The 22,794-nt window shown below is 45.9% G+C and overlaps 1 protein-coding gene and 2 long non-coding RNA genes across 3 annotated transcripts in view; 1 reads left to right on the top strand and 2 right to left on the bottom strand.

The window, feature by feature from the left end:
• LOC308573146 overlaps positions 1–22,794 on the bottom strand; it is a 201,984-nt gene that overhangs the window by 169,585 nt on the left and 9,605 nt on the right. The window lies entirely within an intron of this gene.
• Positions 4,112–6,527, bottom strand: LOC308573114. Its single transcript, XR_014001927.1, has 2 exons — positions 6,279–6,527; positions 4,112–4,878 (listed from the first exon to the last, which is right to left on the bottom strand). It is a non-coding gene; the product is annotated as an uncharacterized lncRNA (long non-coding RNA).
• Positions 6,682–22,148, top strand: LOC308572973 (cytochrome P450 3A9-like). The gene is made up of 13 exons (XM_081169582.1): positions 6,682–6,811; positions 10,449–10,542; positions 10,693–10,745; positions 10,903–11,002; positions 11,271–11,384; positions 11,524–11,612; positions 12,004–12,152; positions 12,647–12,774; positions 13,145–13,232; positions 15,219–15,379; positions 16,050–16,276; positions 21,259–21,421; positions 21,656–22,148. The coding sequence occupies exons 1-13, from the start codon at positions 6,741–6,743 to the stop codon at positions 21,749–21,751; spliced, it is 1,533 nt and encodes a 510-aa protein (XP_081025708.1). The 5' UTR covers positions 6,682–6,740; the 3' UTR covers positions 21,752–22,148.

The following is a 22,794-nucleotide window of genomic DNA, read 5'->3' as shown; positions in this document are numbered from 1 at the left end:
GTTGTTATTTTTTTAAAAAAGCCACGCGAGAGTTTTAATTCAGTTAAACAAAAAACAAAAAAACAACCAGAAATTACAATGTTAGGTATATTCAGCCAGGGAAACCCAAGGTCATTATATAATAGGTTACTTACTAACGGCAGCAAGAATATTGATAGCCAGAGATTGAAAAGAAGCGAAGGGTACCAATGTACCAAAAACGGTATCACATAATTTGGGAGACGGCACTTTGTGGGAAATGGATGCAAACAATTTGTGAGGGCAACCAGCATTCCCTTCACCCTGAAAGACTTTTATAGCAGCCTAGTGGCTGTTTATTCTGCCCAAGAACAAAGACTCTGCAGGACAAAGTGTACCTGTCACATTTCGTATTATGCGGCTGTGCTAACACTTCCCTTTATATTAACTGCAGCAGGGCTTTTTCCCAGGGGGAACTCACAGGAACTCAGTCCCGCCACCTCTCAGGTGGGTTCTGGCACCTGTCAGGTCGGCACCTAAGAGAAATTCCTGGTGAGTTCCAGCATCTCTTTTTCTAGAAAATCAGCCCTGGACAGCAGCAACGATTGGACTCTTTCTGCTCCAGGGCTTATGAACTCTCCTGTTTTTATTTTGATCTCACCTTGCCAACAAAGGTCCATATAGTTAAAGCTATGGTTTTCCCAGTAATGATGTATGGAAGTGAGAGCTGGACCATAAAGAAGGCTGATCGCCGAAGAATGGATGCTTTTGAATTATGGTGCTGGAGGAGACTCTTGAGAGTCCCATGGACTGCAAGAAGATCAGACCTCTCCATTCTGAAGGAAATCAGCCCTGAGTGCTCACTGGAAGGACAGGTCGTGAAGCTGAGGCTCCAATACTTTGGCCACCTCATGAGAAGAGAAGACTCCCTGGAAAAGACCCTGATGTTGGGAAAGATGGAGGGCGCAAGGGGAAGGGGGCGAAGGAGGACGAGATGGTTGGACAGTGTTCTCGAAGCTACCAGCATGAGTTTGACCAAACTGCAGGAGGCAGTGGAAGACAGGAGTGCCTGGCGTGCTCTGGTCCAGGGGGACACAAAGAGTCGGACACGACTAAACGACTAAACAACAACATGCCTTCAGGTTGGGAGGGGAAGGTGAGATGCTGAGTTTGGCATTTTCATCTTTTCACATATAACAACATACACACACACACATGCAAGAATAAAAATAATCATTTTTTTTAAAAAAGTACAGCAAAAACACACAAACACAAGGGTGTTTGCTATAGATAAAGTTGTGGCAACTTTAATTGCAGAATAAGGCAGTGGGATTCTGGGCTGCCCCACTGGGCTGGGTCTTCTCCAGAGAGAAAGACTCCTGTATTAAATGATGCACGTCAGTGAGAAAGACAGGCTAAAGTTCAGCAGTTATGAATACCTGAATGAGAGGATTTCAGCTGCACTTCTGTGTGCTCTTTGTCTTAAGACGTCACGTAACTATGTTCATTACAGATCACTGCAGATATCATCCATTATTTTATTTATTTATCGAGAAGCATTTGTATTCTGCATAATGAAAAAAGATATATCTTTCAAGCGGTGTACACAAAGCAATTAAATATTATTAATTCCTCCTCTCCATGCATTGAGGTCCTGATCAGTTTACGCAGTAAGCTTATGGTTCAGGGAGCGCGTGAAGAATCCTCTCATAGAGAACAGGTACCCTGGAGAGAAGGAGCAAGCGATTAAACCAGCTTAAATCTGTGGTGTAGATATATCATTGTTATTACATATTTATTGCATCCATATCACACCTTTTCCTCCAGGTTGATGCACCTGTGATTTGGCGCCTCCTGCTAAAAAGCCCCAAACAATTTTCTTCCTTACTCTTAATCCAGGATTTACGAGGACCGACAACCTATATTAGCCATACTGGATTCGGCTATTACAAAAGCCGTCCTTGTGAAAAAGTGCTACACCACTTTGGCTTGCTGGCGTAGGAATGACAGAGAGGGAGCCAGTTTGACCTCTCTCAGGAGGGGATCCCATAATCTGGGAGCAGCCACAGAAAAGGCTCTCTATGAACCCCCCCCCCATTTTTTTTATTCATTTTTCTTTTTCATTCATTACATACATCTCAAATTCTTAACATTTACTATGCCTTCCTCCCTCCCTCCCCCCTCCAGGGCTTCCCCCAACTTCCGCTTCTGGTTTGTTTCTCTTTTCACGCACTTTGCTATCTCCTAACAGAAAAAGTTATTAATAAGATAACATCAAGCCTTAAAACATGAAAATAAAAGGTAAACACACCATAATATTTCACTATCTTCTAAACATTTTCTAGTACTAATGATGTGAATGTTTATTTAAATCCTGCCATCAAGTCTATTGATTTTCTTTGTTTCTACAAATATAATATAAATGGTTCCCATTCTTTTTCAAAGTCGCTGTTGTCTTTTTCTCTTAGCCTTTCTGTCATTTTTGCCAGTTCTGCATAGTTCATCAACTTCTCTTGCCATTGTTCTTTAGTTGGTATTTCTCCAGTCTTCCAATTTTGTGCAATCAACCTTCTTGCTGCTTTGGTGGGGGACTGTAGTCTGCTGTAGTGTAGAGCAGTGTTTCCCCACCTTTTTTGGGCAACGGCACACCTGTTTAATCAAAAAAATCTCGCGGCACACCACCATTACTGCCCCGTGACGTCAGCGCGCAGCGTCACGCCGGGAGGGACGCACAAAAGTGAAAGTTTTCACTTTTTTCCCCTCCCCCTTGCCGGGGAACCTCCAAGCTTTGGGGGTGGGGAGGCAGCAGAGCGAGGGACTGAGGGACGGCGGCAGCTGAGGCGGCGGCGGCTGTTGTGGTGGTGGCGGCGATAGCGGACGGAGGAGGGGGCGGCGGCGGGAGTTGCTGCTGCTGTTGTTGCTGCTGCTGCCCGGACATGCCGGCCTCCTCCTCCTCCGCTGTCTCGCGCTCCTCCATTTGCACGCGCTGCCCCGCCGCTCGGCACCACCACCGCGGAGCCGCCCCCGGCTCGACGCGGATCCTCGCCGCCGCCGCCTCTCACCGCCCGACTCGCCCGCCTCCCTCCCACGGCACACCAGCCGATGTCTCACGGCACACTAGTGTGCCGCGGAACACCGGTTGGGAAACACTGGTGTAGAGGACTAAATAAAGTCCTCATTTCTGTTGGTATGTCTTGGCCTAAAATACCTAGCAAAAAGGCTTCTGGGTTTTTTTACGAAAGTTATTTTCAACATTTTCTTCAATTCATTGTATATCATTTCCCGGTAGGCTTTTACTTTTTTACAATCCCACCATATTTGATAAAACATACCTTCTGTTTCACATCTCCAACACTCTTTCTTTTTGTTTTTATACATTTTTGCCAATTTAACCGGTGATAAATACAATCTATACATCATTTTCATATAATTCTCTCCCAATAATATACAATCTGTAAATTTCAAATTTACTTTCCACAATTTTATCCAGTCCTGAAATTGCATATTATGTCCTACGTCTTGCACCCATTTGAATATTACTCCATGAACCACACTTCTGACGTTGATGGGATCGAAAAAAGGTGCTCACCTGAGGATCTTAGCACCTTAAGGTGGCAACCTGTACCAGCCAGGGGGCAAGAGGTGGAGGCAGGGGAAGCTTCAGAGCTGGAGGAAGAGGCAGGCCAGGCAAGCCAAGGGCCAGGTGCTTCCCCACCCTCTCCTGTGCCACTGTCTCCCAGAACCAGGAAAGATTGAAGCATGAAGAGCAGAGGAAGTTTCCATGCAGGCAAAGTCTTCATGGCTTTGTGTGCAGACCAAAGAGTCCCATAAACAGGTGGAGGGGGAGCGCTCCCCTGTTGCTGCAGCTGCTCCATTGTGCTCTGATCTGGGAATAGCTGCCTAGATTCTATGGGAATGTTCAGGGTGGCAGGAGAGGCTTTCTTGTTTATTAATATCCTTCCTAACTTGCACCAGCAAGTTCCTTTACTTAGCAGAGTTTCACATCCCCCTTCTCACACAGCAGAAAACTTGTCGTATGAGTTTCTTAAGGCAATACGCAATTCAAGCTGGTTTGTCCAGATTGAAAGGTGTTCTAATATTTTCCTGGTAAGACCCCTTGAATCCCTCCTAAAAGAATAAAGACACCACAGTCTTATTCATAAGTAACAATAAGAAAGTTTACTTACACTCAGACAGAGCACGGTGTGATCCCTGAAGGAAGGCTTTAGGGTTACAGTTCCAAACATATACAAACAGGTTTACCCCATAAGGAGATTTACCTAGTAACTGCAGGCTAGCAGTCCAGCAGTTTACAGGATGAAAGGAAGATGGAAAAGAAAGAGAGTGGCAGCTTGCCTTTTCCTTTTACACGCCCACCCACTAGTCACATGCAAGTAAAGGTGCTGCAGGCCAGGAGGAACGGGAAGTTCTGACTGGCTGGACCAAACATCCCCTTGCATGTCCACTCTAGGAAAACAAGGAATGTTGTACTTGACTGCTCTCAGTGGATTATATCCCACAGATTCTAGATGGGAATGTGTGCGTATCCAGAGCTTTGGAAGAAACTGTGTTACCTTTGACAATAAAGAGTTAAGTCTCTGCTGTGTGCATTCCTTGTCTGGCAAGTGTCCTTGACACGTAAGCTGCCTTCTGCCTGTGCAGCTGTTGAATGCAACCCACGGAGATTTTCACATTCATGGACAGAAATCTCAGAACAAGGCCACCTCAAGTGAGATCTTTCCCTCTGAAGGTCTCTGTGTCAGGCTGGTTCAGGGTCCCACCGGTTACAGCTAACCTTCCCCCTTGAATCACCCCAAAGGCTCCTCTCACATACGATGACATCATGCAACTGGAATATCTTGACATGGTCCTGAGTGAAACGCAAAGGCTGTATCCCATTGGAGGATGGATTGAAAGGACCTGCAAGAAAGATGTAGAAATCAATGGGGTGACTATCCTGAAGGACATGGTGGTGATCATCCCTCCCTAATGGGTGTCATTAGTGCATTGTCAGTGAAGAATTCAAGCAAAAATGTGTATCTTTGTGAAAGTAACATTAAAAGATGTGTTCTGTACAGGAAAAACTAAAATGCTTTCATTCTATCCAGGTTTGCCAAGATTTAGTTTACTTATTTTATTTATTAAATTTGCATATTGCCCTTCATGACGCCTTGCAGTGTGATGAAGTCATCCTGGAAACAACTCAGAAGTAGTTGCCATTGGAAAAACACCTGTGTAATATGACCACAGCACTTGTTCCCAGGATACAACTTTGGAAATGTATTTTGAACGATCTCCCTTTTGCAGAGTATAACGTACTACGGTAGCCTTTAGCTGCAGGCACACAAACCCATTTGTAGCACAAAAATGTAGTTTTTTCTCAATTCAGAATCGTTCATGGTCGTCTTCAACATGCTGCTCTCAAGCTATTAAATCATCATAATAATTTTATTATTTGTACCCCTCCCATCTGATTCAATATGGTTATTGATACACATTTGAAACCACTCCTTGAAGAAATAATCCACACCTCTCCCTCCCTGCGGTGATTGCATTCTTGGTATAGGCCTACCCACAATGCCATTGGGCAGGTCTGGGTACACACTACCTACATCTCTTTTTTTCAAATTGACACACTGTGGGGGATTGCAGAACCAATCTGCATTGAACTTTTGTTTTTGGAACGGAAGCAGTTTATTACGAAGCATTTCAAATGGAGAGCTAGATTGTCTGTTGGCTATAAAGGAAAAACAACTAGTATCCTCCATTGGTCCCAGAATAACATGCCATGATGTCATGGACTGGCTGGATGCAGAGGAGGGGGGGGAGGCACCAGCTGGGGAGACCCCAAGGAAACCCCCAGGGAAGGAAGCTCAGAGCCAGGGGATTGGTGGTGGCATGAAGACGAGTAGTCAGAGGGAGAGGAGGGCGCTGAATGGGAGGAGGAGGTGTCAGAAGCTGAAGAGGCAGCAGGGCTTAGTGAGCAGGAAGAGGCTGTGGCAGAGAGCAGTCCAGAAGGGGAGGCAGACGCAGAGGCTGGAGAGGAGGTGGACCAAGAGGCAGAGGTAAAGCAGACTGCTGAAGAAGCCAGGGGATTTCTCCCGCCTGTTGCAAATAACACATGTTGTTCAGGGTGCATTTAAATATCCACGCTATAGTTATGCAACCTATGTTGGGAAAGCCTCCAAGGAAGGAGAGTCCACCACCTTTGGAGGGAGACTGTTCCACTGTCAAACAGTTCTTACAGTCAAAACATTCTCCCTAAGGTTTCGAAGGAATTTCCTTTCTTGTAACTTGAATCCATCCGTTTGGGTGCTCACCTCCAGAGCAGCAGAAAGCAATCTTGCTCCATCTTCCAGGCACTTTGATAAGGCAACTGTACCCCATAAAAGGCGGCCAAATGATACAGCCCCTTCGCTTTTCAGAGATCTGAAGGGCACCAGGTGAGCGAAAGCTGTTCTGTAGTAAAAGGAATCAGAAGATGACATCATGCATCTCCTGGAGCGCGTGGCAGGAGATGTTTTTACATAAGAAGGCAGCCAAGGCAACACACCCTCTCTCAGTCCTTGCCTCTTCTGTGAAAGCAGAACTCACCTGCCCTCTTTTCACAACAAACAAAGCAAACTTGATCTGAGGCAGCCAGTCATTAGAGCAAAGTTGAATGGATAGCAAAAGCTATTGTGAAATTTTTGTTTTTGCTGTTTGAGCTCCAGCCCTGAACAAATATAGAGAAGAAATCCTCAATCAAAGCCAGAGGCAGAGAGCCATCAAGAGCTAACAAGATGGATCTCCTTCGAAGCTTCTCCACTGAGACATGGTTCCTTCTCATTGCCCTTCTGGTCCTTTTCATGCTGTATGTATCATTCTCTTCTCGTTTCTTTGGCCGTTTTCTAATTGTGAAAAAGAAATGGGGGCGTTTTAAATCTGCTTCTTCTTCTGAAAGCCATAAGAGATGGCAGCCTCTGAACTGCTAGGATATTTACTTCCAAGGAAGCTTGCATATGGTTGGGTTGTAGAAGCAGCTCTAGAAGCACAGCATATTGTCTTTGGCATGCACCTAATAGTGGTCCTTGGAAGGGCTTCCATCTTCTGGGTGCCAACCATGATGCCAGAAGCCTTTTATTTTGAACTCACATCCCAATGGCTCAGCAGCTGAGGGACAGGGAGAAGGAATGGAGACACAGGACAAAGTTCTTGGGCAGAAGCAGCCAATTCTTAACCCACTCTATCTAGCCCAGGACTGCGAGGCCTTTAAAGCTTAAAACTAGGTAAGAAGGTGACAACTCTGGAGATTGATGAAAGGTTGGCCTCATGTGGATTGATCAGTTGGCCATCAACAAAACACTTCTGGCTATCATTGGGCTGATGGAATTTTCTAAACTGCTTTCATGGACACAGCCATGTAAAGAACATTATAGCAATCTAATTGAATACTATAGCCATTACAGAGGGCGGGGGATGGGATGAGCTTTTGCTACCCAGCTCTTTGCTACCCAGAATGTAATTACTCTGTTGTTGGGCTCTCTGTGTTGTATCCAACCAACTTTCAGTCAGAGTAGATCCTCTGGTATTAATAGATCTAAGTCACGTCCTTTAGTTTCTATGAGTCTGCTCTCAGGAGGACCAGCAACCCAAAATGAATAGAACTCAGCATGTGTGTATTTGTGTGTTTGCTTTCTGTTTCTGATTTAATTGTATCCCACAGTTAATTTTTTTTTAAAAAAAGAATATCTGCTTCTGCTGCTTTCAACTTCCTGTGACAGTATTTCTTTTGCTCTTTATCTTTGATTTATTAATAAAATATTTTTTGTTTGTTTTTTAAAAAAAGATATTTATTAAAAGTTTAATAGTTACAGAAAAAAGAAGAAAGAAACAGTAAAAAGTTCACAATACATCAAAAATTAAGAGGAAAAAAACAAAAAAAATACAACAAAACAACAAGAAAAGCAAAAACATTTTAAAAAACACACATCCAATATCTCTATATCTCTACCTTTCATTTACTTGTATCATCAACCTCCTCACACCTCCCTTTTTTGTATTCTTGTTCAATTAGCTATTTCAGCAAATCCTTTCCATCTTTCTCAATTTTTGTTCTATAATTTATCTTAATTTATTTTAACCTTATCTTGCCATAAAAAGCCCTAAAGCTTAAAACTTATTTGTACATAACTCCTTATAGCATTTCTACTAAAGCCAAATAGTTTCATTTCAACATTTTTTCTAATACTCATTAATTTTACAATATTTCTCTAAATGAATTTTTAAACTTTCTTCCAATCTTCAACCGTCTCTTCTTCCTGGTCTCGGATTCTTTCAGTCCTTTCTATCCATTCCATTTAGTCCATCAACCTGGTGATCTTCTATCTGAGGCTCTTAACTCTTTTCCATGTCCCTTCTGCAGGTCTTCTTCATATTTATACCTGCACCTTACTTTGTCTTCTGCTGATCTTGTTCTTAGTTTCCTTCCTTTATCGCTGAAGAGTAGATCTCGGGGAGACTCCAACCTAACAATGTCTTTATCCCTTCTCGACAGGTCGGCCCATTCTCCATAGTCAGCACTAAAATCCAAAAGATATTTCAAGGCATGTTTCAAAGTCCCTCCAAAGTTAAAGGCCCCCACAACTCCAGACTCTCCCTGGCGCAAAACCAGATCCCAGAAGCCAGAACAGCCCTGCACAGGGGGATCTATCCAATTTCCCATCTCCAATCCAAATGAGACTCCATCTCTCCAAATCTGACTTTCTCCAGGTTCGGTCATCAAAAACAATAGCTTATGTTCCTGCAAAGCCTCGGCTCTCTCCACATGTATTTCTTGAGGTTCAACAGCAACCTCCTCCTTTGTCTTCTGCACAACTTGCTCTGTCAAAGCAGATTCCTGGGTCAGTTCCTGAGTGGTTTCTATATAGGTATTCACTGTTTGTCCAAAATTATTAACTGCAACAGTCATCAAATCCATCTTCTCATGTAGCTGTTCCAATAAAGCGCTTGTCTTGCAAAAAGCAATCACTAAGGCTTCTTCTGGGCACATTCTTGTTCAAGGTCAATGTCTGGTTCTCACGATCTTTAACAGCAGCAAGAATATTGATAGCCGGAGATTGAAAAGAAGCAAAAGGTACCAATGTACCGAAAATGGTATCACATAATTTGGGAGATGGCACTTTGTGGAAAATGGACCCAAACAATTTGTGAGGGCAACCAGCATCCCCCCCACCCTGAACGACTTTTAAAGCAGACTAGTGGCTCTTTATTCTGCCCAAGAACAAAGACTGCAGGACAAAGTGTACCTGTCACATTTCGTATTATGCGGCTGTGCTAACACTTGCCTTTATATTGACAGCAGCAGGGCTTTTTCCCAGGGGGAACTCCCAGGAACTCAGTCCTGCCACCTCTCGGTGGGTTCTGGCACCTGTCAGGTGGGCACCTAAGAGAAGGTTCCTGGTGAGTTCCATCATCTTTTTTTCTAGAAAAACAGCACTGGACAGCAGCAACGATTGGACTCTTTCTGCTCCAGGGCTTATGAACTCTCCTGTTTTTATTCTGATCTCAGCTATGCCTTCAGGTTGTGAGGGGAAGGTGAGATGCTGAGCTTGACATTTTCATCTTTTCGCATATAACTCAACACTCACACATGCAAATATAAAAATAATGTTCCTTTTAAAGTACAGCAAAAAACCAAGGGTGTTTGCTAAAGACAAACAGAACAGGGAAGGAAAGAGCTGGATTTGCAGGGGAGAAATCAGCTGGTGAACTTTGGAGCCTGTTTATTATTGTATATATGCAGAGCAGGGTGTGCAGCAAGTTGATCTCTAGGAATTGGTGGGTGATTTCATTGAAGGAGCTGTGCAGGCCAGTTGCTTTCTGCCCTATTTAAAGCTTAGTGAGGTGGGGCCCACAAATCCCTGCCTTGTTTTGTGGCAACTTTAATTGCAGAATGACTTTGCTCATTGTAAAAACAGTGCTTTTTTCTGGGAGGGGGGGTATGCAGGGGTACATATTCCCCTAAACATTTTGTGCATCTTTGTACTTTTGCCCATTTACTGTATTTATTTTTCCTGATTTGAACTATAAAATGGTGGTTTTCTTGAGTCAGAATGAGAGTACCCCTAAACATTTTTAAGGGAAAACAACCCCCACTGGTTAAAAAGATTCTTAATGTCACAACAAAGTTAGTCAGAGTACTCCTAAACATTTTTAAGAAAAAAACAAACCCAGTGGTTAAAAAGGTTAAAATGACTCTTAATGTAACAACAAAGTTAATCAAACTCATGCGTGCCAATTTTTTTGCCCTGTGGTGCCCAAGTCAGTTCCTTGTGGGATTTTTTAACAGGAGGAGCCCACACACAGGTGCATCAACCTGCCAGGTTTCCCCTCTGAACCCTGGACAGGCTTCCATGCTCTGCTGACAGATTTGCATCTCTCTCTCTCTCTCTCTCTCTCTCTCTCTCTCTCTCTCTCTCTCTCTCTCTCTCGTTTTACAAAATAAACAGATATGGATTTTGGCCATATGGAGTCTTCAAGAAACTGGGCATTCCAGGTCCATCGCCGTTGCCTTTCTTTGGAAATATCTGGTCCTATCGTAAGGTGAGTGTCTGGTGACATTCTTGCCCTGCTCAAGAGGTTTCCTGAGGCCCCTTTCTGCTCCCCCCTCTTGGGATCAGAGGTGCTCCTCAAAATGAGCCTTAATCCGGTTCAGAAAGGCCGTTCTTAACTTTCTTAAATGTCTTTCCACAGGGGTTTATCAACTTTGATTATGAGTGCTTTCAGAAATATGGGAGGACCTGGGGGTAAGTGACCTTTTATGACCTGCTTGTATTTCTCATGTTAGCCCAAATCCCATTGCTTGATCCCAAGGAGGAAATGTTCTGGGGCAGGAAAATGCTACATCTGCAACTGGATCTCTTTGGGATCTCAAAAACATACCATTCTTTACTCTTAATCCAGGATTTACGAGGGCCGAAAGCCTATGTTAGCTACGCTGGATCCGGCTATTATAAAAGCTGTCCTCGTGAAAGAGTGTTATACCACTTTCACCAACCGCCGGGTAAGCATTCACTTCTTAAGTATACAATAGTATCATGGAAGTAGGAGAGTTTCTACACGTCCCTCCATTGGCACCAAACTGGGGTAATGGGGAGGGCAGATTAATCCCTCTCCAAAAGTCAAGTGTGAACTTTGCCACCCAGCCATCACTGCCCTCCATGTTTATTCCGTTTACAATTCCCTGTTGGATATTATTGGTTCCACATCTGTCATGAGTTCAAAACCTGACTTTGCCACTCATTGGTTCCAAACTGTTTTGCTTCCTCTAGGATATAGATTTAGTTGGGATCTTGAAGTCTGCCGTCTCACTGGCAAAGGACGAACAATGGAAGAGGATTCGCACTATTCTCTCTCCAACCTTCACCAGTGGGAAGCTCAAGGAGGTAAAAAAAGGAAAAAAGATATTAATATTAAGTACTTCCACTGGTAAATATGGGCTGTACAGTTCAAGCACCATTCAAACTGTTTAGTCTGAAATTGCCCATAGGTGTTTACATCTCAGTTCATTGATTTGTATTTCAGATGTTTCCCATCATCAAACACTACGGGGAGGTTTTGATACAAAACGTTCAGAAGAAAGTGGAAAAGAATGAATTTGTGGTTATGAAGGAGTAAGTGGTTTGAGCCAGGAAAGGCCTCAGTCCAAAATAGCATAGCATACAATGTGGGCTGCCTTTGAGGCGAATCCAGATCACATTGGGTGGCCAGAAACAGGCCTATGGAAAATCCTAAGTACAGTGGTACCTCGGGTTAAGTACTTAATTTGTTCCAGAGGTCCGTTCTCAACCTGAAACTGTTCTTAACCTGAAGCACCACTTTAGCTAATGGGGCCTCCTGCTGCTGCCGTGCTGCCGGAGCACGATTTCTGTTCTCACCCTGAAGCAAAGTTCTTAACCTGAGGTAATATTTCTGGGTTAGCGGAGTCTGTAACCTGAAGCGTATGTAAGCCGAGGTATCACTGTATACTGAGAGCCTGATTTGGCTGCTCTGTTCCCTCCCCAGCGTCTTTGGAGCCTACAGCATGGATGTCGTCACCAGCACTTCGTTTGGTGTGAACATTGACTCTATGAACAACCCTGCAGATCCTTTTGTCAGGGAGATCAAGAAGGTGACCAAGTTTGGATCTTTTGATCCACGCTTCGTTTTGATAGGTAAGTTGGCTTCTGATTTCTGATGGCCCAGTGGAAGTTTGCAGTCTGGTTATTATGGAAACATAATAACTGGTCCATCAAGCACAGAATTTTCTACAGATTTTTCTACTAGGTCCTCCAGGGTTTCTGACAGGGGCCATTCCCAGCCCAGCCTGGTCAAGAGGACCGAATGTGGGTCAACCATTGAGCCATGATGGCCTTTCCAAAATATGATTTCTCTCTAGACTGCACTTGGATCTAAAATATTGTGAGGATTATTCTAAGAACTGGCTTTGCCCCCCCTCACCCCCAGCTGGATACCTGGAGGTTCCCGCCTAGCATCGACAACTAACCTATCCCAGCTGTGGGGGACGTTGCCAGGGGAGTTGGCCAGGTAGGGTTAGGACAGCCCCACATTCTCAATAGAGGGTGTAACTTACCTGTTAGTCCTCAGTCTGATGCTTTGCCCCAGGAAGGTTAATTCCTGTTCACCGTACGATTTCTGTCTCTTGCAGCCATGTTCCCATTCTTGACTCCTCTTCTCAAATTAATGAATGTGAATTTATTCAACGCAGAAGCTTTAAGCTTCTTTTCAAGGTCCTTCGAAAAAATGAAGGAAACGCGGAAGAAAGAAGGGCAAAAGGTAAGAATTGTGCCGTAATTTGGGGGTGAATATCTTTGACATGGAAAAGGGCTTTCATTTTGTGTGTGGGTGTGATTTTTCACTGAAAAATCCCCCAGGTGTCAACTTTTCTCTGTGCTGCTTCACTGCTTTTTGCTCCACAAAACAGCCTAATATCTTGACTCTTTTACCCCCTCAGTATGTCCGGTTGTGCCTAAGTACAGTGAAATGATCACATGGCCAATGTCCTCAAGGGCAAAGGGGGTCAGTTCCCATGGCTGTAGTTAGCCCTTTAAAAAACCAGGGGCTTCAAACCATCTCGGCCCAGTGGCCCCCATGGGAGTCTCTCTGCCGCACATTTCCTCCACTGGTTTATTTGTTTTCTGGTTAGGGCCGGGTGGATTTCCTGCAGCTGATGATTGACTCCCAAAGTGCCAAGACAGACCACCAGAGCAATGGCTTGAACCACTCCTATAAAGGTAATGCCACACAATTTAACTGAACTGAAGGGAAGTTGTATTTCCTGAAGACTTGAAATTGCCTATCCCAGTTTGAAAAATGCAGTGCAATGAATGTTACCTACACAGATCATGTTCCCGAGTTGTCTTTCCTGAGGAGTTGAAATTGCCCAAATCCTCGATGATTTAGGAACTTCACTTGCACCTGAATAATAATAATAATAATAATAATAATAATAATAATAATAATAAAGCTATTATTTATACCCCGCCCATCTGGCTGGGTTTCCCCAGCCACTCTGGGCGGCTTCCAACAAAATATTAAAATACAATAGTCTGCCAAACATTAAAAGCTTCCCTAAACAGGCCTGCCTTCAGATGTCTTCTAAAAGTCTGGTAGTTGAAGACAGGCTCCAGCAGATTGAGCGGAAGAGACCAATAGTGTGTCCAAAGACAGTTTCTGCATTTGCTGTAGAGGGAAGTGAGGGGCAAATGGGTCTCGTCCACCTGGGAAGGCAGCCCATCTAGGAGTGGGAAAACTCTGATCCTAAACTTTGGTGGGATATCTTTGGGAGAAGAAAAGGCTGAGGAGTAAACCCTACAGAAATTCAGAGCGGAATCCCTAAGACAATTGGATGGCTCCTTGTACGCCTTCTTCCAGCAAGTCCTGCAGCCAAGCTGGTGCCAAATGTCTTGCTCTGCTTTCCTTTGGATATCAGCAAGGCCAAGAGGGGGGTTCTTGTCTTCTGGGCAGCCCAGGACCTCCAGACACACTGCCCAGGATTGGGGTACTGGAGGGGTCACTTCAGTCCTGCAAATACAGTGATTTGACTTCCCCCCCAGAGGCACACTCTATCGTCTCTCAAGACAGAAGGATGCCAGAAACAAGACTGCACCCACAGACACGATTCTAAACCAACCCCACACAGTCTTCTAACACTACGTATGTTGTTGATGATAATGACTTTTCAGTCTCTTGTAACTCAAAGGTCTCCAAGTGACTTTGTTGTTGTTGTTTAGTCATGTCCGACTCTTCGTGACCCCCTGGACCAGAGCACGCCAGGCACTCCTGTCTTCCACTGCCTCCCCCAGTTTAGTCACACTCATGTTAGTAGCTTCGAGAACACTGTCCAACCATCTCGTCCTCTGTCTCCCCTTCTCCTTGTGCCCTCCATCTTTCCCAACATCAGGGTCTTTTCCAGGGAGGTGGCCAAAGTATTGGAGCCTCAGCTTCAGGATCTGTCCTTCTAGTGAGCACTCAGGGCTGATTTCCTTAAAAATGGATAGGTTTGATCTTTCAGTGACTCACAGCATATTTTAAATATAAATATATTATAGCACAAAACAGAACAAAGCAGGTCCCATAAACAGCCATAGGAAGCTTGGGCAGCAGACCAGTAGCAGCAAAGCATCATTTCAGTCTATCAAAAGCCAGGGGGAAGCCTTTCCTGGTGCTAAAAAGAGGTCAGTGAAGGCGCTTGGCACACCTTGCAGGGGAGAGTTTTGCACAGAAAGAGAGCCACAACCTAAAAGGCCCTACTCTCCCTTGTCATTACACTCAGTGGTAAAGGCCTCAGAATATCACTTTCCACCTTATTTAAGTTGCCTGCAGGACTGTTCCCAGAAGTAATTCCCATTTTTTTCCTGCCCCCCCCCGCTTGATTCCACAAACTCATTCTCAGTACCTCCTCCCCTCTCAAAAGCATTACTATCCAAATAGTGATTTGCACAACACCCTAAGGAAGACAATGACACAATAAAATTCAAAACAGCAACATTTGATTGCACATTGATTGAAAAATCACATTAAAAGGGTTTAGTTTAATTAATTCAACAAAACTCATGAACTTGATCTTGTGAGACCAGCTTTTCAAAATCTGATAGTCATTTATACCTCCAGCAACCCCTTGCCTTGCAATGCATGTTACCTGCACGGATCATGTTCCCTGCCAGACTACAGGCTGTACTTGTTTTCACTTGAACTCTCTCACTTCTGCTTGTTTGCAGGTTTGACTGACATTGAAATCCTGGCCCAGTCCTTCATCTTTGTCTTTGCTGGATACGAACCCACCAGCAACTCCCTGGGTTATGCGGCCTACCTCTTGGCCACTCACCCAGATGTCCAGCAGAAGCTTCAAGATGAGATAGATACCATCCTGCCCAACAAGGTAAGAATGTGTGGGTTGCAAAGGTGAGGCCGGTCCCAATGGAGAAGGTTTTATGGGTGGGGTGGGGGAGTTACAGGAGAATGATTTATCTAATTTGGGGGACAGGGACAGAGGAGTAATAAAAATGAATCTGTTAGAAACTAAAGCGAAAATACATCAAAACACAATTTAGTACCAGCAGTTAAAATCCAGTTTGCCCTGACATCAGCCCAGTGGTCAGCATCACCTGGACCTTAGATTTCAAAGGCCTGTTTGAACTGGAAGGTCTTAGCCTGCTGGCAGAGGGATGACAGAGAGGGAGCCAGTCTATCCTCTCTTGGGAGGGAATAGTGCAATCTCAGAGCAGCCACCGAAAAGGCCCTGTCTCTCTTGAGTCATTGCCAGTTGGGCTTCTGATTTTGATGGGGCCAAGAGAAGGGGCTCACCTGAGGATCTTAGCACCTGAGCCATGTTAGATTGGGGCAGTGGAGAGAGAAACAGATCAGTTGCGTAAGTTGCATTCCACCTGTGCAGCTGTTGAATGCAACCCACGGAGGTTTTCACATTCATGGACAGAAATCTCAGAACAAGGCCACCTCAACTAAGATCTTTCCTTCTGAAGGTCTCTGTGTGAGCTTGGTTTAGGGTCTCACTGGTTACAATTCATCTCCCCCCTTGAATCCCCCCAAAGGCTCCTCTCACGTACGATGCCATCATGCAACTGGAATATCTTGACATGATCCTGAGCGAAACGCAAAGGCTGTATCCTCTTGGAGGACGGCTGCAAAGGACCTGCAAGAAAGATGTTGAAATCAATGGGGTCACTATCTTGAAAGGCATGAGTGTGATTATCCCGCCTTACACGCTTCACCGGGATCCCGAACACTGGCCGGAACCAGACGAATTCAGACCTGAAAGGTAACCCTCCCAACCCCAACCCCCCAAAAGCGTTGTGCACCTGATGAAAGGCCACGTGTTCGAATGACATGAGTGCAAGATCTACCCAACCACTAGTAGATCACCAGCTGCTCCTGATTTCAGCCTCAGCTGGACTGCTGACATCATCACCACCACCATTTTATTACATTTATTTATATCCCACATTTTTTCTAGACAGGGACTCAAGACATAGAAACATAGCAATTAAACTGTAATAGAATTCAACTGTGATGAAGGCATATACAAACATCACAAAGCCAGCCAGGATACCAGCATTTTGCAGATGCCTGGCTGGAGGTGAAAATAAAACAGACATCACTTTCACTCTCCCTTTAAATGTGAGGTAGCCAGAGGTTTCATCTTCTCTTAGATCTGAGTACAGTGGTGCCTCGCAAGACGAAATTAATTCGTTCCGCAAGTCTCTTCGTCTTGCGGTTTTTTCATCTTGCGATGCACGGTTTCCCATAGGAATGCATTGAAAATCAATTAATGTGTTCCTAGGGAAACCGCCTTCGGACCAGGTCCGGGGACAGTCTGCCCCCGGACCTCTTCTGAAGGCTGGGGGGGGGACAAGGGCTTTTCTTCCCACCCCCAGCATTTTAAAAAACCCCGGGACAGCGGAGGACTTCTCCGCTGTCCGGGGCGATTTAAAAGCCCCTGGGAAGGCAGGCAGGGGGGACAAAGACTTTCGCCCCCTGCCCGCCTTCAGAAGGTGTCCCCGCCCCCCTCCCCACTTCGGAACAGCTTTAGCCAATTCTAACCTTAACCTCGTCATTTCTAACTCAGTACTATGATTTTCCTCAGATGCAGTAGCTCCCTGCACTGGGTCATCCCTGGGTCTCTTTCGCTTGGCGCTTGCTGGTCATTTTCTGACAGGAAATTTTCCTTCTTTTAATAAAAGAACTTCAGTCCTTTATTAAACTGGTTGTTCTGTGTCTCTGGGTACGTTTCTGTGTGGGTTTTAACTTCATATCATGGTGCTGCCACCAAGTAATATGCTACGGGCGAAACAGCACTTTTTCCTCTCAAGCTGTTGGGCCGTTCTCATTCAGATAATTTGCCCCCACCCCACTGAGCAACCATTTACCCAAAGGTTTCCCCCCCTTAAAATTCTAACCCAGATTATCCTATGGGGGACCATTGTGAGTCTCAGGATAGTTTTCTTTAAATAAACAGGTTGGCGGTTCGAATCCCCGCGACGGGGTGAGCTCCCGTTCCTCAGTCCCAGCGTTTGCCAACCTAGCAGTTCGAAAGCACCCCCGGGTGCAAGTAGATACAGTGGTGCCCCGCAAGACGAATGCCTCGCAAGACGGAAAACTCGCTAGACAAAAGAGTTTTCCGTTTTGGAGGTGCTTCGCAAAACGAATCTCCTGTGGGCTTGCTTCGCAAGACGAAAATGTCTTGCGAGTTCCTGCTGGTTTTTTTCCTCCCCCCCTTTTTCTAAGCCACTAAGCCGCTTATCAGCTGATCCGATAAGCCGATAAGCCGCTAAAAGCCGCTAAAAGCCGCTAATAGCGCTAATCCGCTAATCCGTCAATGGGCTTGCTTCGCAAGACGAAAAAACCGCTAGACGAAGAGAATCACAGAACGGATTCTTTTCGTCTTGCGAGGCACCACTGTAAATAGGTACCGCTTTATAGCGGAAAGGTAAACGGCGTTTCCGTGTGCTGCGCTGGCTCGCCAGAGCAGCTTTGTCACGCTGGCCACGTGACCCGGAAGTGTCTTCAGACAGCGCTGGCCCCCGGCCTCTCGAGCGAGATGAGCGCGCAACCCCAGAGTCGGACACGACTGGCCCGTACAGGCAGGGGTACCTTCACCTTTAGTATATAACACAAGTGAAAAAAGCTTAGGTTACTTCAGGAATGCAATGCTATTTCACTTTAACTCATGCTCAGTTGGTTTTGGTTGCGTTATACGCAGTGGTGTCCAAACTTTTTTCAAAGAGGGCCAGATTTGATGAAGTGAAGGGCCATGAGAGCCGAGCAAAGGGTTGAAGCTGTTGAGCTTTTTTTAAGGATTGAATTTGTTGAGGTTATTTTTACCCCAGGAAATAAACTACCACAGGGGCTGGATTAGGTCCCCGAAATGGACTTTGTACACGCCTGCAGGTTGGTTCCTTTATAAGGTGATACATTCTTTCAGCTACCCACCCCCTTGAACAATCCTGCTCCTGAGGAACTTTAAGTAATAGACCAAAGGGATCTTCACACGCCATCCCTTCACTGGGTCTGGGAGTTCCTTCTTTTCCTCAGAAGAATCTCTCCCCTCCGGACTGGATTGAGTCCCAAAGAGGCTGTTCCTTTCCAGCTCCTCCTTCTCCTGCCTCAATCTCTGCCTCCCAGTAAAATTCTGGTCTATTCCTCCTACAGGACACCACACTTTGTCCTTCACAATACGCTCAGAGTGGATGTTCTTTCTTCTTTTTGTTTGGAACCAACTCTTTCTCCCCTTCACTCCTTTTACCTCAACCTGTCTCCTACCTAGAAACCATAAAACAGAGAAACCAGTAGGAGAACACTTCAGTCTCCGAGGACATTCTGTACAAGATCTTAAAATAGCTGTCTTATTGCAAAAGAGTTTCAGAAATACACTTGAAAGAGAAGCTGCTGAATTACAACTCATTACCAAACTAAAAACTATGTTGAGACCTGGTCTGAATATTGGATTCATGTCCCATTATACATGCTAAAACTAATTTTGGTCATCTATCCCTTTAGAAATCTTTTGCCCTTCCCTGTGGAACCAACTGCCATCCTTGACACCCACCAACAGTTATAAGGCTGAAGCGACCTCTGCTTCGGAGTATCTGAAAAAGTGTGTATACACACAAAAGCTCATTCCTAGAAAGCTTATACCTAGTTGGTCTTTAAGGTGCTACTGGAATTATTATTATTTTTTAAAAAAAAATTGGGGGAAATATTCTTTTAAAGACTGTCTTAAGACAAAAAGACTTGATTCTCTTAAGCGAGTTCTTTTTGGATCATCTTTTAATTTATTTATTTTTTTAAAAAATCTTTCATCTTGTTATTTATTATCTCTCCTAACCTGCCTCCCTACATATCTCCCAACCTCTCCACCCTCAATTCCAACCTCAACTCCCTGTCTCTCTTCAAATCCTCTCCTTTTAAACTCTTCCTCCTCAGTGGCGTAGCGTGGGGGGTGCCAAGGGTGCCGGCCGCACCGGGCGCAACATCTGGGGGGGCGCGAGTCCAGAGGGAAGGGACAAGTTCCTTCCTCCGCTGGGCTCCCCGCAGCCACCGCCAGCCTTGCGCCCTAGCGCGCGCGCGCCCCCCGCCGCCGCTGCGGCTGCGCTCCACTCACTGCTCGCAGGAGGAGCAGCCGCTGCAGCAGCGCCGACGCCGCCACCGACACCTGGCCGGCACGGGCAGCCTCCACACCCCAACGCGCCACCGGGCCTCGCCACGCCCTGCGCTCCCCAAAAACCTCCGAGAGGAAGCCGGTGGGTGGGCGAGGCCCGGCTAAGCCTCTCGCCAGCGGGTTAAGAGGCTTTCGGTTTCGTCAGCAAGTTTGGCGGGCTTGCTCACGAGTAAATGAGTGATGGATCATCCCCCTAAGGGTGTGTGTGTGTGTGCGCTAAAGAAAGGCTTCCGGTTTAAGTTCTTTGTTACGCTGAATGTTTATCTTTTAAAGATACATAGTAATAATAAAAATAAATGAGAAAAACGAAAGGCGTTGGATTTTGCTGTGCATGGTGCCCTTTGGGAACTGGCAAGGTGGGTTTTGAAGCTACTGCTGCAGAGTGGCGTAGCGTGGGGGGTGCAGGGGGGCCCGGCCGCACTGGCCGCAACATCTGGGGGTTAGGGTTAGGGGCGCAAATCCACTGGTTAGGGGGCGCAAATTACTTGCCTTGCCCCGGGTGCTGACAACCCACGCTACGCCACTGTTCCTCCTGGAACCATGGCCAATCAGAGGCTGCTGTTCGTTAACCATTTACTGGCAGGGAAAGAAAGAAAAAAGAAACACTTGTTGAACCAACCTGTCCAGCAAAACCAACTTTCTCATCACAAAGTGGCACAGAATGGCTATTGTTCAGAAGGCGTGGGGGCCGGGAAAGGAGGCACTGCCCTCCCCTATTTAGAATTTGAGGGTTGGCATGCAATCCTGACCCCCGGGCACAAAAGCCCGAGAAGGACGCATCCAGACACCCCTATAACAGGCTCCCTCTCTTGGCTGAGGTCCTGCCACCTTCCAGAGCCACAGGGAGGCGAACTGAATCCTGGCCGGGCCTTTGGGTATGGTTACCAGATTTTTTTCAGTGAATCCGGGGACACTTCATTGAAATGAGTCGGAATGATAGGATTTTGTCAGGGGACAGATTTGTAAATCTGGGGACTGTCCCTGGGAAACGGGGACATCTGGTAACCTTACCTTTGGGGCTGGCTGGCACCTCCTTCACCTTTTGGCCTGGCCAGCTGTCCTGGCTAAGCTGGAAGGTGGCTGAGCCGCCAAGCCAAGTAGAAGTATCTCCACTGCCATCAGTAGCAGCAGCGTTGGCAGCCATGTGTCTCCCTGGCTCTGCACTCACTCCCTCCTGACACACCTCCACCCTACCTGCCCATTCCATGGGGGGGGGGGAATTTGCTCCATCCTGGCCATAATGAAAGGGGTTTCTTCAGCGTTAATAGGGTCTGAGGAGGAAGAGCAAACAGACTCTGGAGGGGACCTTTTCCATCACAGACACCATAGGTGGTACCAGTGGGTACTGCACTCATGACCCCCATTTGCGCGACACTCCGCAGCACCGTCCCCACTTGATTCAGCTGGTGGATGCAGCTGAGGACGAGCAACTGAGAACCAGCTGGTGGTGAGCAATGTCCCCTTGTTGTGAGCCCGGAGCTGCTGCCTTCTTCTTCCTTTGCCTCTCCCATCAAGGCATCAGATCTGCCCGTTCTGGTTCCTTACCCAGCCTCCATTTCTCTCGTCTCTGTGAATGCAACCAGGTTCAGCAAAGAGAACAAGGATCAAGTGGATCCCTACCTATACCTGCCCTTTGGAGCTGGTCCCCGGAACTGCCTGGGAATGCGCTTTGCTCTCGTCACGATGAAGGTGGCAATTGCAATCCTGGTGCAGCATTTTTCCTTCCGGGTCTGCAAGGAAACGCCGGTGAGGAGGCTGGGTGGTGTGTGCCTGTGTGTGTGTGTAAAAGGAAGGGGCAAGGGGCATGACACTTGGAGTTTCAATGTCTGGCACCAGTGCCCAAGCATCATACTGCATGTTTTGATTTAAGCCAGGGAAACCAAAACATTGAAACTCCCCTGTGATCTTCTGCTGGGGTCTTGATGTTAAGATGGGTTGACTGATGTGCTGATTGCTCTCTCGATTCTCACCCTGCTGCAGATTCCCCTTAAGATGAGCAACAAAGCCTTTTTAGTGCCGGAGAAACCAATAGTTCTGAAGATGGTGCCACGAGGTGGTCCCCAAAAGGAGGAGTGAAGCCTGGTCGTGTCTCAGTCACCTCGGTAGCAAGTGCAAAATCGTCGGGTGTTTTCCCAAAGTTTCCCCAAAGAGAACTTTTAATGGTTCCAGAGGATCAAACTGATTTGCAAACCGAAACGAAACTCGCTTTTAAAAACTGCACTTCAATAATAAAGGATGGGGAAGAGTCAGCTCTAAGTTTCTATCGTAAACCTTTTGCAAAATAGAGCCTCCTTCCCCTTTTCCTTTTTTTACACACACAGTTCTGTTTGCTGTTATATTCCATATTTATAATCCAATTTCTTCCACCTCACTTGTACAAATATAATGTAAACTAATATTCAGAGGAGGGTTGCCGAATAGTAAATATAGAGAAGAAAACTTTCAATAAAGAAACCATAGGGTCCTCCCCTCACTGCCTTTTGTACTGAGTGAAGTCCTATCTCCAGTTCAAACCTTAAGGTCTTTACAGTTGGTTTGCTCCACAGTTTGTGATCTCATCTCTTCTAGCATGCACTTGTACTTTCATAGAATCATAGAATCATAGAGTTGGAAGAGACCACAAGGGCCATCGAGTCCAACCCCCTGCCAAGTAGGAAACACCATCAGAGCACTCCTGACATATGGATGTCAAGCCTCTGCTTAAAGACCTCCAAAGTAGGAGACTCCACCACACTCCTTGGCAGCAAATTCCACTGTCGAACAGCTCTTACTGTCAGGAAGTTCTTCCTAATGTTTAGGTGGAATCTTCTTTCTTGTAATTTGGATCCATTGCTCCGTGTCCGCTTCTCTGGAGCAACTTTGGTCTGCTTCTTAACGGCGGTGTTGGAGGGTTTTTGGCAGGTGAAGTGCTTTTGCACTCAGCATTTCCCTGCCTCCATGCTGAAGCGAGAGTCAGGTACCAAGATGAATCATCCTTACTTTTCCTTCACCAATGATCTCCTGTTGTCATGGAGGCTGCCTCCATTAAGGCAGTGTGGAACCGAAAGCCCTTGGAACTGTATTTTGAACGATCTTCCTTATGCAGAGTATAACACACTACAGTAGCCTTTAGCTGCAGA

Source organism: Podarcis bocagei (genome assembly GCF_964188305.1).
Source record: "Podarcis bocagei genome assembly, chromosome: 14".
Classification (NCBI taxonomy): Eukaryota; Metazoa; Chordata; class Lepidosauria; order Squamata; family Lacertidae; genus Podarcis; species Podarcis bocagei.
The sequence above is the reverse complement of the archived record's forward strand: the minus strand, read 5'-3'. Positions and strand labels throughout refer to the sequence as shown.